The sequence below is a fragment of the Calliopsis andreniformis genome, chromosome 4 (genome assembly GCF_051401765.1).
Source record: "Calliopsis andreniformis isolate RMS-2024a chromosome 4, iyCalAndr_principal, whole genome shotgun sequence".
Taxonomy (NCBI): domain Eukaryota; kingdom Metazoa; phylum Arthropoda; class Insecta; order Hymenoptera; family Andrenidae; genus Calliopsis; species Calliopsis andreniformis.
The window spans coordinates 13,969,472-13,986,160 of record NC_135065.1 but is presented as its reverse complement, the minus strand read 5'-3'; the positions used below and the strand labels follow the sequence as shown (position 1 = coordinate 13,986,160).

The following is a 16,689-nucleotide window of genomic DNA, read 5'->3' as shown; positions in this document are numbered from 1 at the left end:
ACATCTTTAATTATATCTCTTATTGTCAAGTGATCAGTTAAGTCAAGATGAGCGTGCAATTGGATATTATAGTGAGGCCAGAGGTCCACTTGGATGCCAAATGGCTCAAAACAGATTTAAAACGTTTGCTTCATCGAGATGGTTTGGCTGAACTTTGGAACGAAATGATAAGAGATGGTGAAATTATAGGCTCTTTTAGCGATGGTTTAATTAATGCTGCTGGTATAACAGCCAGAAAAGGTATGGGAAGGATTTTATATTTATATACACATATATAAACTCATTACAAATACATAAGTTTCTGATCCTTTTAGGTGAAAATGGTCATTATTATTGTAATATGAGGGTATTATCGTGTCTTTGTTGTGATGGAATTTGTGGTCCACAACAAGGTTGTAATTGTGGACCTTGTCAAAAGTTAGATGAAGAAGAATCAACAAGAGCAAACACATTTATAGATAAAACCATTCCAGCTCAACAGATGATGGATTCATGGCTTTGGGGTCCTCAACCATGTAAGAAATGATTTGTTTGTTCAATGTTGTATAGATATACACTATGTATAAGTTTTATTTCTCAAGTACAATATTCATAAAATTTTCCAGCTTTTTCTGATTTAACAACATGCATTAATTTATTAATTAAGGAGCAAAAAAAGTTATGCTACGAAGTTGGGAGTAGTACATTGTCTGCTACGCGTTTGAGACAGCGATTGGTAGTAGTACGACGGTATTTTACGGCTCTTTCCCGTCACAAGCCGCAAGAACCTAAGGATATTCCAATAACATCTAAACCTGTTACTAAATTGCAAAAAATGTATTATCGATAATAGAAAATGCAAACAAGATGCGTCGGGCGAACGTAGCGTAAAATGTTTAAAGTGTTATCAATGATTTGTAGGATGAGACCAAACGAGAAGGCGATCTTAGGTTTAGCGCGAGTAGGATCTCGTGCGGCACTCAATTTTTCATTCGCATACTTGAGACGGGCTTGGAGATCTGGCGAAGATATAGAACTTTGCAGTGAGCTGTTGTCTGAATCGTTGGAAGCTTTGCAGTCGTTACCCGAAGCGACTCTTTTCGACGAAAATAATGTTTCTCAAGTTTGGTTAGAAGTGGTGGAATGGTCGGCAAAGTTTTTAAGACAAGTCGTTACAGGGTATTTAATATTTTAAAGTTTGCTACTTTCTCAAAAGAATTGATATTAATCTGCTTGTTGACTTTCTAGGGATATCGTTAATGGAAGATCATGGTGTCCTATTCCGCTGTCTGACCAGCATACAGCTCTCTGTTTACTTTTAGAACTGGTAACGCAAAGAGCTACGTTATCGAGTCTGTTGGATTCCGTTTGCTTGCTACTTTATCTTAGTAGCAAACATAAGCATCAAGATAACCGTGTAATGCCTCCTGGTAGTACGGCACCGTTGGTACCCCTATTGAGACGTTTGAACATGATCCCAGCATCGAAATCAAGACGAATAGATGAAAATGTGACACCGGGCCCTTGCGAGGTTTTACTGAAATATTTGAGACTTCCCGAGGATGACAGTACGTCTGTTGATTTACGAAAAGCAGCCGTGATTATAATGTGTAATCTCAGTAGACTAGCTGCTCCGCTCTTACCTCCTATTATTACCGATAGATTTCCAAAAAATCAAAATCAAACGTTTCAAGAAGTTCTAACTTGGGGAAGTGTGAAATTTGGTAACGGTTCGCATCCATTTTATTGCGACGCGATTGCCGAGCTTGGTATTAAACAACTCTGCTGTACCGAGAAAGCTCTGATGATTCTTTCTATCAGCGGAAATGTTTATATGATGTATTACGGATCAGAGACCCAATATCCTCAAAGAGTGTATGGATTTTCGGATAAGCCTGTTACAATGATTGCCTCTCATCCGGATGGTAAGCATTATTTGGCTTTAACGCAAGATAATTCCGTCTATTCTTGGGGAAATGGAGAGGGTGGACGGCTGGGACATGGGGACAGAACGGGGTACGACGAGCCAAAGTTAATCGAAGCATTGGTCGAGAAAAACATAATATTTATAGCTTGTGGAAGTACGTATTCAGCAGCGCTTAGTTCTAATGGTGAATTATACAGTTGGGGTAGAGGAGATTACGGAAGGCTGGGACATGGAAACTCAGAGGATGTGACAATTCCAACGTTAGTAAGTGCTCTGAACGGGCACATGGTCGTATACGTAGCATGTGGCAGTGGTGATTCTCAAACGCTGTGCGTTACTGCGTCCGGTATAGTGTTCTCTTGGGGCGATGGTGATTACGGAAAACTCGGAAGAGGAGGTTGCGATGGATCGAGAACGCCCAAAATAGTCGATAAATTGTTGGATATAAATGTGGCAAAAGTCTATTGTGGTGGAGAATTTTCAGCCGCTTTAACAGCATACGGAGAAGTTTATACTTGGGGAAAAGGAGAAGCGTATCGTTTAGGTCATGGAAACGAAGAGAACGTCAAGTATCCGAAATTGATTGAAGCTTTGAAAACAAAAAAAGTGAAAGAATTATGCGTAGGAAATTTACATGTGCTTGCGCTAACGGAAGATCAGTTGGTGTATGGATGGGGCAGAAACGATTATGGTCAGATCGACCCAGCGCTGAAGACTGTTGTGGCTGAACCAACGCTATGTCCTGCGTCATCTGGAAAGAACGTGATCGGTCTAGCCTGCGGATCGACTCAGAGTTTCGCGTGGTGCACCTCCGCTTGGTCGGTCGCGAGCAGAGTAGCTTTTGTCGTGGACATTTGCGAAGACACCTTTCGGCTGTTAGACAGTCTATTGAGCAGGGCTTGCGAAGGATTGCCTAGTACACGGCCACCTACTCAGGATCGAGAATGTTTAGCAGTCGCTACTTTAAATTTGATCCGTTTACAATTGCACACTATGATTACACACAACATCGATGGTAAATCGGTCGGGCTTGCCGGTACTCCCCTGCTGAATTCTTTGAAACAACGGTGTGTCACTCTCGCAAGCAACACAGGAATTTTGGCTACGATTCAGGAAGCGGCCCAAGCCGTATTGCAAACTGGCTGGAGCATTTTATTACCTACAGCAAACGAAAGAGCGAAGACCCTTTCGAACTTCTTATCGAAAACGAATGGCAATTTGGATCAGTCGACGATAAACACGAGCAGCGGTCAAAGGTTTATGGCAGATTTGCTGGTTTCCAGTTTGATGGCGGACGGGGGCTTGGAATTAGCATTGAAAGCTGCGATGAAAGCAGAGACTACCGATGTTGTTGACGAAAAGGATAAGTTTCTTGTGACGAGTGAGAGAGCGAGCAAGTCGAGTGACGCGAAACAAGCGAAAGAGCTGAATTCGGAGAAAAATAACACGAGCATTTCATTGTTACAGCTGGTGAAACAACTGATCAAGACTGGAACGTACACTACGCAATCCAGGTTGCAGAACACGGAACAGTTGATTTTAAGCGAGGAGTTTCAACAGAGAAATGATAGCTCGCCTAGCTTAAATCTTCTATTAAAGTTTCAACGGTTATTGATCGCTCGAGTGTACGAGTGCATTAATCAATCGAAAACAGAGAATTTGCGTGATCAAGAGATACTCGGAGCGGAATCACTTTTAAAGAAATACATCTCGCAGATTTGTATACATGCAACCGAGGTAATGTCATTTGCATCCGAATTAGTGACAAACAGCAACATCAAGCAATTTGTTTTCGTTAGCACTGTCCTTAGAGATGATATCGTTAACGTTCTATTGCCCGAATTAGTAACCTGTCTGATTTTGTTGCAAGTGGATTATCCAATGTTACTACTCGACATGAATTGGATGGAAATAATGACCCCGATGTTGGATGCGCTCGATCAGTTCAACAAGTTGGTACCGACAATCGAGAAAAACGAGGCGGATGATCTGTCCTGGCCAGGTATTATAGCTCCGCAACATGGTAATAGAATTTCGATATCGGACGAGCCATCTGTTATTCGTTGGGCCGATCTCGAAAATCACAACCGCGACGGTGGTCTGTGGGTAGTGGTAAACAACAATGTGTACGACGTTCAGGATGTTCGATTCGATGGATCAAATTGCTTGGAAGGTCTCCAGAGGAATGGATCGGCTGGTTGGGATGGTTCTGCTGAAAGTTCGAACTTACTTCGTGGCCAGTTACCACGAACTATGATGGATTCTTACTTCGTTGGTCATTACTGTTACTCCGAGCCAGAAAACACTGAAATTACGATCGAAGTTATGGATGTGTGCTCTTGTTTACTCGATACAGAAAGAACATTGGGATTCCTTCTGGGCCTGCACGCTCATAGAATGCGGCAGAGTTTATCGTTGCAACCAGCAGAAGAGGAAGCCGGGGTTTGGCTAAACGCAAATTTTTTACGAGGTGGTTTGCAAGTTTTACAACCACCAAATCCATACGAGGAAGAGAAAGGAGAAGCAAGGAGCAACACTTCGACAGCCGCGAACTCACCGACAGAACCGCCGCTTCCTATACGCACCAAGAACGAGGTTCAGAAAGAGAAGGATGATCGCGTGATGTCATTTATCTACGCGTTAGCTGAGACTCACAAAACAGATTCGCAGGTTCACTCATTTCTAGCGATCGTCGATAAATATTCGAAAGCTAACAATTTGTTGGCGCACACGGATTTTTCTGGCGATCATCCAGTCGAAGAAGTCAGTCGGCTCTTAATGGCGGTTATCGTGAAGCATCTTGCTTTAGGATATCAAGTGATCAGTTTGATCGATCAAGAAACGGGAAACGATAACAACACGAAACTCTCAAAACCGTTGGCTGACATGGTCAGAGCGATTCATCAAACCAAGTGGAATTTGATTAGAATTCGACAGCAGCAAAACAGAAGTTATAAAGAAGTATGCGCTCCGGCACAGGAGAAATGTAGATTTCTTCTCTATGAGGTAAGATCTGCGACTAGTTACGAAATAAAAGGATTACAGGAGCTACAATTGTTGCACACAGTTCCTCGATTCAGGAAGACCGTCCAAACAGTGATGAAAGACATCCGGAAGGGCAGCAGAGGATCCTCGAGTAAACCGGAAGACATTGTAAACGCGAAATTGAAGAGCAAGTCTGATGGGAGCAAAGACACGGCACCGAAAGAAGCCGCCAGATCAGTAGCGTCTCCAAGGCACGAAACTACATCGGACGTGAAAAAAACGATTGGCAAAATAACCGAGAGGATCAAACAGAAAACGTTGAATATCGATTCGACTGAGCTAATGGCGAATATTATAAACTTTGTCATTACAGAGGACGGAGGTGATGTTGAAACGTTACGTCGGGCTATGTATTGTCAGATGCAACGCGCGAAACTACGAGAACAGGGAATCTTAATGATGCAGCAACTGTTAAAGAAGGATTGTTTGATAACATCAGTAAAATACTCATTATTGAATGGTTGGCTTGGCTTAACTCACGAGAATCGGTCATTCGTTTCAGCCGAGGGCATAACGCACTGCCTTCAAAACGTTCAGTTAATAACACCATATCAGAAATCGAAACTTATTCTGGCCGAAGCGGAGGTAACATCATGGGCTGTCGACGCGTTACGTGCGTACGTCGTTCAAGCGGAATTACCAAGCAAACCGAAAATCAACGACAAAAGCAGCGTGAATCAGGGCACATACACATGGCTACGAAAGTTACCTAGAGCCAGATTTTTGTTAACAATTCTGGGTATGTTAAGCAATTATCAGCACGCAAACGAAATCGGATTATTGATTAATTCCGGAACGCTGTCGAGCGTGTTAACGTTACTCAGGCAGATCGGACCGTCGTTGTCGTCCAGCTCTGTGGAGGAATCAAAATCGAAAGATGCTGCGACAGCTATATACGAAGATAGCTTGGAAAAGACAAAACCGCCAAGCGTTCAACTTAGCGGAATGGAATTGGCGGCTTTGATGAAAATCGGGACAAGAGTGGTTCGTGGGGTGGATTGGAAGTGGGGTGATCAAGATGGGCTACCGCCGGGAGAGGGTCGAGTAGTTGGAGAACTCGGCGAAGATGGATGGATTCGAGTACAATGGGATAATGGTACCACCAATTCCTATCGTATGGGCAAGGAGGGGAAGTATGATTTGAAATTGGCCGAACCACCGACTCCACCAGACACTGACAGCGACATCGATTCGCCTCTTGACGCTGGTAAAAGTAACAAGATGAACGATCTCGGAGACATACATCCCACCACTTGCCTAAAATCCGCCTCGATCACATTGCTTCGCATCATTCTCCTCTGCTGCGGTATTGAAGCTGATAAGGTAGCCCCATCCGCCGTTAAAATACTTGCTTCTGTTCTACATGGAATCGCCGTGTCCGCCTACAAATCCAATCACACTACTCAGTCACAACTTGCGAGAGAACACCATGAAAGTTGGGCCACTCTTAGCTTGTTAAGGGCGGTTGCCAAGTCTTCAGAACTTTGTAAATCTTTAAGCACCAAAGCGTGGATCGATTTTCTTTTGAATGTGATCGCCGAGCAGAATAATCCAAATTTAGAGAAGCAGATTATGGCGGTGCGACTATTGATGGCCGTTTTACCCTCCTGGGCGACTGACAACTCCAACATGATACCCTTTCTTGAGAGGACGTTCCGTATATTGGGAAATATCGCTCTCTCCTGCGATCTTGGTTCCTCCACTGAACTTTATTCAAACAAATGCCGCGTATCTCTCACAGCTTCTCATAGTTCTACGGTCGTCGAGGAACTCGTCTCTCTGATGAAGTCTTTACACTCACTTCCGAAATGGAACGGAACACTGAACTCATTTCTTGTTACGAAACTGTCGTTGGCATCCGATCTGTTGAGCGACGGTCCATTCTTTCACATACAAGTGAACGAGAACGGAGGAGAAAATAGTATGAATATTCAACAAACTGTGATGGCGGTTTTAATTGTCGTCGGAGGCCTTGATGATAGACCAAGAATCGGTGGCTTAGTTGACGTTGACGGGCAAATCGGAACGATATGTAAATTTACCAAGCATTCGAAGATTCTCGTGCAATTGCACGAGAGTGATACGCGAAGAAAAGTACCATTCTTTGCGATCAGACATCTAAGTGAGAAATTCCGATTGGATCGAATGCCTACGCCGGATTCGTTTCTTCGTACTTGGGCAAATTTACTTTTAGGCCACCGTGGAATGGACAAGAAATCGAATGGAATGCCTGTGATAGCTGGCGCAGTAAATGCCTCCATTTTACGCAATCAACAGCAACAGCTGGCAGCCTTAAATGCCGGAAAAACAATTTTGGATTACCAAACGAAACTGCGAAAAATATTGAAGTACACGATCAACCAGAATAGCGAGGCGAACGTCGACGGTGACATGATTGGGGCAGGAGGAGCCGGTGTTAGCGGCGGCGGCGGCGGTGATTATGGTGGCGATGATAACGACGATGTCCATGGAAGCGACGGCGGTGATGGCGGTGCTATTGCCGCTGACGATGACGGTGATAACGACGACGACGACGACGACGACGACGACGACGACGACGACGACGACGACGACAACGACGACGACGGCGGCGGCGACGACGACAATGACAACAACGACGATGGTGATAACGATGACGATGACAATGATAACGATGAAGACAATAACGATGAAGATGGTATTGGTCACGGTCGGGGGGGTGATATTCATTTTCGGGGGAGTAGCGGTATTGTTATTAAAATGGATAGCAACGTCGACAGCGATGACGATCTTGGCAAAGAGAATGAGAATATTGTAGACGACAGGAGCTGTGATCGCGATAGACGCACAACGTTGTTTCAAGAAATGTTGGTACGAGCCATCAAGCCGCAGCCATTAAAACCTATATTCAAACGCAAGGAATTGGAAGGAGCTGCTTTAACGGTTTCTCAGTATTTGGCTTCTGAACTGAGACATTCCCCCATACAAAGAGGTGGTCGGAGTTTAGATCCTGATTCTCCCCCTTCCGATTGTTCGTTGGTATCGTTGACGTCTAGCCAAAGAAGACATTGTAGAAACAGTGGGAGAAAATCCCCTCTGCCTATGAGCCCGCTGGTAGCGCAACTCACAGAGATGGGTTTTCCAAAGAAAGGCGTGGAATTTGCTATGAAAAGTTTGGGTACTGCTACAGGTTTCATCACCGCGGAAAGCGTAGTGGCGTGGCTTCTTGAAAATCCTGAGATTGTCCTGAGCGACAGTGAAACAATATCGAGCGTATACGGCCTATCGGATCCCGAAGATTCAACTAGCGAGAACATGGACGATTCTCCGTCGACGCACGATGCGTTATCCTCGATTATTCCACCGAATTATATGAAACGGTCTGACTTCTTGTCGGTTGACGAGTATGCGATTTATGTACGAGACAATCTGATTCCAGGAATGCTAGTTCGATGTTGCAAAAGCTACGAAGAAGTCGAATACGGAGACGTTGGCCAAGTGATCAAAATTGACCCGGAAGGCCTTCATGATCTGAACGTTCAAGTTGCATGGCAACGCAAAGGAGGCACTTACTGGGTGAGATTCATTCATATAGAATTGCTAGGTCATCCGCCGACAATACCGGGACCAGCCGCGCTTAAAATCGGCGATAAGGTAAGGGTAAAGGCATCGGTGACTGTACCTAAGTATAAATGGGGTTCGGTGAATCATCAGAGCGTAGGTATAGTGACCGGTATAATAAACAACGGGAAAGATGTATCGGTCGATTTTCCTCAACAAAGTGGCTGGACCGGATGTGCGTTAGAAATGGAAAGGGTGCCATCTTGTCATCATTCGGTCTCCTGCAATTCTTGTCATCTCCTACCGATCTCCGGGCCTAGATTTAAATGCAAATACTGCGAAAATTACAATCTGTGCGAGAATTGTTTCTATACGAACCGCTGTCATCGACACGGATTCAATCGGATAGTGGAGCCAGGATCAGCTGCGGTGTACGCTGGCAAGCCAGGAAAATATCACAGGCAAGATTTTATGGAATCGTCTCTGATCGACGACTGGTCGAAATGCATTCGAACGTTGAGCGTATCGTCGCGGGAGAATTGGGCGACACGGCTCGTCGACGAATCCGACTTATACTGGCAGAGTAGGGGTACCCGCGTCGGCAAACACTGGATCCGATTAGAAATGTTGCCTGGTATTCTGGTGCACTCGTTGAAGATAGTCGTGAATCCGCAAGATGGTAGTTACGTGCCGTCGTTGATTGTCGTTAAAGTTGGAGATTCGTTCGAGAGTTTAGTAGAATTAAATACCATCAACGTACGTCATACCGATACCAGTGTTCTATTGTTACAGGACGTGAAAAAATATTATCCTTGTATCGAAATAGCGATAGAAGAGTGTCGAAATCATGGTATAGATTGCAAGATACACGCTCTACAGATAGTAGGGAAGAAAAAAAGATTTGAAAATCAGTTAGCAACTTCGGTCTCGTTTCTGGCCTCGGATTGGGAGATAGTTCAAGAACAGATGAGCTCGCAACGAGGAACAGAAGCACCGCAACATTCGGCCGTCTATGTATGGGGCTTGAACGACAAAGATCAACTCGGCGGACTAAAAGGATCAAAAATCAAGCTACCTACCTACAGCGAAGTGCTTTCCAAGTTGAAGCCTATCCACATCGCTGGAGGTAGTAAGACCCTGTTCGTGGTTAGTCAAGAAGGGAAGCTGTATGCCTGCGGAGAAGGTACAAATGGAAGACTCGGTCTCGGAGACGATAGCAATGTGTGCGAACCGAAACCTATACCGTTCTTGAGCCAGTACGTGATAAGAAAGGTGGCTGTGCACTCGGGTGGGAAGCATGCCTTGGCCCTGACACAAGACGGCAGAGTGTTTTCTTGGGGTGAAGGCGAGGACGGGAAACTGGGCCACGGGAATTGCCTGTCGTTGGATAAACCGAGGTTGATCGAGTCCCTAAAGTCGAAGAGAATTCGAGATATTGCTTGCGGATCTGGTCATTCGGCCGCCATAACGAGCAGCGGAGAGCTCTACACCTGGGGCCTGGGCGAATATGGTAGACTGGGACATGGCGATACTGTGACGCAATTAAAACCAAAATTAGTACAATCGTTGATAGGTCAGAGAGTGATACAAGTTGCATGTGGGAGCAGGGATGCGCAAACGATGGCATTGACGGCAGATGGATCGGTTTACTCTTGGGGCGATGGGGACTTTGGTAAGCTCGGCCGAGGAGGTAGCGATGGCTGCTACACCCCTATGTTAGTGGATCGATTGAACGGGTTAGGTGTCGTGCAAATCGAGTGCGGAGCACAATTTTCCCTTGCTTTGACCAAGTACGGAGAAGTTTGGACTTGGGGCAAAGGCGATTATTTCCGTTTGGGTCACAGCAACGATCACCACGTTCGAAAGCCTACTCTTGTCGAAGGGCTTCGAGGTAAGAAGGTGATCCACGTGGCTGTTGGCGCGTTGCACTGTCTGGCAGTAACTGACACGGGCCAAGTGTACGCGTGGGGCGACAATGATCACGGGCAACAGGGAAATGGTTCGACGATCGTCAACAAGAAACCGTTGCTGGTACACGAGCTCGATGATACGAGAGTGAACCGAGTATCTTGCGGGTCGAGTCACAGCATCGCCTGGGTTTTAACCGATTTGCCGGCGATGAACAATCAGGAACCGGTCACGTTTCCAACAGCGAAAGATCCGCTCGGACAAAATTCTCTACGGTTCAGGAGTGGTACGGAGACGACAAGCAACCTAGCGTATATCCCAGCATATATCCCATCCTTCTCAAGAAACCACAGTGGCGGCGCGACCACTTCTTCCGGTAACGTTGCATTCGGAATCGACAACGTTGGGATCGGCAGCGACAGCAGCTGCGACATCACCTCCGCAACTCCCGGTACGAACATCCAGAACCGAGCGTTTCTTTCAAGTATCATCTTATCGTTGGAAAGTAATGTTGCAAAACAGCAAGCGTTGCAACACGTGATTAATGCATTACGCATAATGCAGGCTCGAATCGTTGTCGTGACTGCTTTGCAAAGTCATTCGGCGCTAAAAACCGACGCTGGCTATGGATTACACACCGTTATGAACGGTGAAATGTCAAGCGATGGACCGATTGCCGGCTCGATTGCCGGCTCGAATGTGACTACTACTGCTGCTCCGATAGGGATGGTACACACTGTATATCAAAATGTTGGGGAAAGTGCTCAAGGAGGTGGAGAGGCGCCAGCTAATGCGGCAGAGGTAGTCAATTTAATAACCACTCCCAGAACCAGCCCCGAATCTGAAGACTATCCGTTGGCGATGTTTCCTTCGATGTCCAGTTCAGCGAGCTTATCCTCGCGCGCCTCGAAAATGTCGACCAGCGCGATGAGCGTGATCGCAGCTACGCTTACATCGAACGCACAAGTGGTTGGCGAAGGAGCCTCTGTAGATCCCAACTTGGATGATTTCACGTCTACGTTGACCGAGGATGACGCCAGAATGCTGGTCGATTTGCTCAAGTTGGCGGTCGCAAATCGAGTCTGCAAAGGAGCAAAAGAGACTATATCCTCTGTGCTAATCGCTTTGGCTAAAACGAATCATTCTATTCGAAGCATGATATTGGAACTTTGCATCATGGAGCTGGAAGATACCGTAGCAAATTCAACGAACAGAAGCAATATACCACAGCCTGTGGTGCAGGAAAGTCCGCATCCTTACGTAGACGGTACCACGTTAACGGGACACGTGAAGATTGCCGGTGCCGAAGCGTTGCGAGTCGAATTCGATCGACGATGTTCGACCGAAAGAAGACACGATCCTTTAACGATCATGGATGGAAATAGTCGGGTGGTAGCTGTGAAATCTGGTCGAGAGTGGAGCGAGTGGGCCACCGAGATCCGAATCGCAGGGGACGAACTCAGGTGGAAGTTTTATTCGGACGGATCGGTGAACGGTTGGGGCTGGCGATTCACGGTGTATCCTATACTTGCCACTCTCGCGCCACATGAACTCGTTGTTTCTGATAGAGCGGTTCTCTCACAGCCAGCCATCGCCCTGGCAGAGTGTCTGTTGGACAATAATCTGATTACTCTGGATAGAAACGTGGCTACGCGACTCGCGGCGACGCTAGCCCAATGCAGTCAGCTGAGCGTGTTGTCGGCGCAGCAACGCATGTGGGCGTTGAAAAAATTGCAAGTGGTGTACACGACTGGGCCGGGTATACGGCCGGAAGTCGCCCTATCTTCTCTACTTGGTTCCCTACCGCAGGCATTGTTGAAACAATACGCGTATGAAGACCCGTTGGTTCGGGGAGGAAAACAATTGATGCACAGTGACTTTTTCAAAGTCCTTGTAGCGCTCGCCTGCGATCTTGAACTGGACGGGATGCAGTGCTGCTCTGAGATTCATAAATGGTCCTGGTTTCGAAGGTACTGTCTCTCTGCGCGAGTTGCCAAGGCTCTGGTCAACCGAACACCGCTACCAAAAGCGTTTTGCCTGGAAGTTATTAAACGAATCACCGAGATGACCACGGACGGAGAAGGGATCACAAAGGATCACGAGAATCATGAATTATTCAAACAGGAGCACGATGAACAATTGCTGCAATGGTTGAATCGACGACCGGAGGACTGGACATTGTCCTGGGACGGATCCGGGGCGATATACGGCTGGGGTCACAATCATCGTGGTCAATTAGGTGGCCTCGAAGGGGCGAAAGTCAAGTTACCCGTGCTCTGTGAAAGCCTGTCCGCACTACGACCTGTTCAGCTCACCGGTGGAGAACAGACCTTATTTGCTGTCACCGCTGATGGAAAAGTTTATGCAACGGGTAACCTTACTCGCTCTTAATCGCTATCTCAGATCATCGAACGGTTTCGTTAATTCGGTATAATTGCTTGTAGGTTACGGCGCTGTTGGCCGTCTTGGAATCGGAGGGACAGATTCTGTGATGGTGCCGACGCTTTTAGAATCTATCCAGCATGTGTTCGTGAAGAAGGTCGCAGTTAATTCAGGTGGCAAACACTGTCTCGCCTTAAGCTCCGAAGGACACGTGTACTCGTGGGGTGAAGGTGACGACGGTAAATTAGGACACGGGAACAGATTGTCATACGATCGACCGAAACTTATCGAAGAGTTGCTGGGTATGGAAATAGTGGATATAGCTTGTGGTGGTCATCATAGCGCTGCAATTACCAGCGCTGGCTGGCTCTACACCTGGGGAAAAGGTAATCCCTTCTACATAGATCAGAATAATAACGACAGAGAAAAGTGGAGGGATTGTAAAAGTATATCTAATGCGAATTTAATGGATCAATTGTAGGACGCTATGGACGTCTGGGCCATGGAGATAGTGAAGATCAGTTGACACCTAAATTAGTGGAATCGTTGCAAGACTACAAAGTGATCGACGTTGCATGCGGGAGTGGAGATGCGCAAACTCTTTGCGTTACCGATGACGATAACGTTTGGAGTTGGGGCGATGGAGACTATGGAAAACTGGGCAGAGGTGGTAGTGACGGTTGCAAGGTGCCCATGAAAATCGAATCCCTTGCTGGCCTTGGTGTCATTAAAGTAGAATGTGGTAGTCAGTTCTCTGTTGCTCTAACAAGATCGGGAGCGATTTACACGTGGTAAGAGCATTCATTTCGTATCACTTCATTCTCTATTATACAATTATCTGCATTATACAATTGTTCTTTTCTAAAGTGGAAAAGGAGACTACCATCGATTAGGTCACGGTACGGATGATCACGTGCGAAGACCACGCAAAGTGGCTGCGCTTCAGGGAAAAAAAATCATCAGCATAGCAACGGGTTCCTTACATTGTGTAGCTTGTTCCGACAAAGGAGAAGTTTTCACTTGGGGAGATAATGACGAAGGTCAATTAGGTGATGGAACGACGTGTGCCCTTCAAAGACCGAGACTGGTACACGCATTGCAAGGTAAAAAGATAACGCGAGTCGCTTGCGGTAGCGCCCACACTCTAGCCTGGAGTACGATGAAAGCCACGCAAACCAGAATACCTGCCGCTACGCCAATGGAATACGATCTTGTCAAAGATCTTCCCTTCACCGTCTTACATAATCGACTAGTACTTCTTCATCATTTCGCCGAATTACTTTGCCCCTGTTTACCGATGTTTCCAATTACCGGCTCTATCAGTCTGAGCAAATTGGCTCCGATGTTAGTGTATAGCATCAAGGAAGCAACTTTTCGTAAGGTGGTCCAAGCAACGATGGTCAGAGACCAACAGCATGGACCGGTGATAGAATTGAATCGAATTCAAGTGAAACGAGCGAGAGGCAAGGGTGGATTAGCTGGCCCCGATGGCATTAAATCAGTTTTCGGTCAAATGGTCTCTAAAATGTCATTATTGACACAGGATGTTCTATTTTTCCCTCACAGGGTCTGGAAAGTAAAATTTGTTGGTTCGTAACTACATTTCACTCATTTTCAATCAATCTTATTATATTTTTAATCAAATGCCTCCGAAAAAAGAGATAATAATCGTTATTATACCATTGACAGGAGAAAGCGTAGACGATTGCGGCGGTGGATATAGCGAGAGTATAGCAGAAATGTGCGACGAATTGCAGAATGGTTCTTTACCTTTATTTATACCAACGCCTAACGGCCGAGATGATAGTGGTACCAACAGAGATTGCTTCCTACTCAATCCAACCGCCGATTCGCCGTTACATATGAATATGTTCCGTTTTCTCGGCATTTTAATGGGTGTAGCGATAAGGACTGGTAGTCCATTGAGCCTAAATTTAGCCGAACCGGTGTGGAAACAGCTTACAGGTACAACGTTAACACCTGCGGACTTGACCGAGGTTGACAGAGATTATGTTCCCGGATTGTTATGCATCCGCGACATGGATCCTGACGAGAAAGTATTTCAAACTCTAGAAATGCCTTTCTCTACGCCATCGGCTGTAGGCCACGATGTGCCCTTGTCAAATAAGTACGAACATCGAGTTTTATTCGTCTTGCTTACATTTGTCTTTCCTTTTTCTTTCCCTTACCAAATTCAGCATGCTTCATCGTTTATCTAATTCGTCAACTATCTTTCAGATACCAAAAAATCACTCCAGAAAATAAACACGAGTATGTTCGATTGGCGTTGAATTATAGACTGCACGAGTTTGATGCTCAAGTAGCTGCTGTACGTGAAGGAATGTCCAAGGTTATTCCTGTACCTTTCTTAGCATTGTTCAGTGGAACTGAACTAGAGACCATGGTTTGCGGTAGCCCGGATATTCCGCTTACTCTATTGAAATCTGTTGCAACATATAAAGGTAGAAAAGTATCTCAAATGAAGTTAGATCATTCAGTTTTACTATAATTAGAATTTACGCGGATTCTTTCTATCTTCTTAGGGATCGAGGCGACCGCTCCTTTGATCCAGTGGTTCTGGGAAGTGATGGAAGAGTTTTCTAATCAAGAGCGATCTTTGTTTCTTCGATTTGTTTGGGGTCGAACACGTTTACCACGTACAATAGCTGATTTCCGAGGAAGAGATTTTGTCTTACAGGTAAAATAGTCTCTATCATTTCTGACAATTCACACTGTTCTTTCAATGCATTAAATATTATATGTCTATTTTCTCAGGTGATGGACAAATATAATCCACCTGATCACTTTCTCCCTGAAAGTTATACGTGCTTCTTCCTCTTAAAAATGCCGAGGTATTCGTGTAAACCAGTCCTGCGTCAAAAGTTAAAATACGCGATACATTTTTGTAAAAGTATCGATACCGATGAATATGCTCGAGTCCAAGCTGTGACCAATTCAGATACCGAAGAAACGGACAGTCTCGTTAGCGAAGAGCACACTTCGCTTTAATGCTATCGGCTTCTGTTTACGTACATTCAACATAGATTCTCTTTTAAAGTAATTATCGATAATTCTTTTTCACAATTTATTGTTCACTTGCGATTCGTGTATAAGTCTTATTCACAGAAACGTGTTGTCATAACGTAACTTATACGTATGTCTTTAGTAATTAATTCACTATTAGTTATGTAGGCGACAACTGTCATAAATTGCTATCCCTAAAAGCTAAGTTGAATTAAAGAGTAATCTAGATCATGATTCTGTGCTTCAAATTCAATTTTTTTGTTCTTTTGAAATTTTCTTCATTATTCGTATAAACACCAACAGGTACCCTTTCTAATAATCTTTAAATGTGCAGGTCAGCTCCTCTAGCTTCATTGTTTATAGTTTAACCAAGAAACTTATTAATACGTAGTTGCAGAGTATATGTATGCGCGTGTACACACACACATGTGAGAGAATGAATGTTTACACAGTGCATATAATAATTAAAATTATTTGTTTTTCTCCGTATGATATGATACATATAATATGTATACATTATAAACGAAACAAAATCAGCTAAAGCTGCAGTTTGTGAATTTTCGTTCGTAAGCCAGTCAAATATACTATAAATCGTATGCACGAATCGCTTTCCATTTTAAGAAAATTGGAACCATGAATTCATGACCGTAACATGTACATGAAATTCACAACGATATGTATAAGTTAGTTAATATTTCTAGTAGATGAAAAGTAATGAACAATATATCATGTACATACACATAATATTATGCGCCTGTATACACACTAGCGTTCATTTATTTATTTATTTATTTATTACGTAATTATTATACGTATTCACATATTCGAGCGCGGGTACACACGTACACAATTACAATAGTACCATGTTTGTTTATCGATATTGT

The 16,689-nt window shown here is 44.8% G+C and overlaps 1 protein-coding gene across 1 annotated transcript; it reads left to right on the top strand.

Annotated features, from left to right (window-relative positions):
• The first annotated feature begins 47 nt into the window (after positions 1–47).
• Positions 48–16,405, top strand: Herc2 (E3 ubiquitin-protein ligase HERC2). The gene is made up of 13 exons (XM_076377274.1): positions 48–240; positions 315–515; positions 606–816; positions 901–1,158; positions 1,228–7,319; positions 7,749–12,770; positions 12,844–13,167; positions 13,263–13,572; positions 13,649–14,370; positions 14,471–14,909; positions 15,020–15,243; positions 15,325–15,479; positions 15,557–16,405. The coding sequence occupies exons 1-13, from the start codon at positions 48–50 to the stop codon at positions 15,788–15,790; spliced, it is 14,385 nt and encodes a 4,794-aa protein (XP_076233389.1). The 3' UTR covers positions 15,791–16,405.
• Positions 16,406–16,689: the final 284 nt, after the last annotated feature.

Coding starts and splice junctions, on each gene's coding strand:
- Herc2 (XM_076377274.1), top strand. CDS start 48: ATGAGCGTGCAATTGGATATTATAGTGAGGCCAGAGGTCCACTTGGAT. Junction 1,159..1,227: donor TTAAGACAAGTCGTTACAGG/GTATTTAATATT, acceptor TTGACTTTCTAG/GGATATCGTTAATGGAAGAT. Junction 15,480..15,556: donor GAAGAGATTTTGTCTTACAG/GTAAAATAGTCT, acceptor CTATTTTCTCAG/GTGATGGACAAATATAATCC.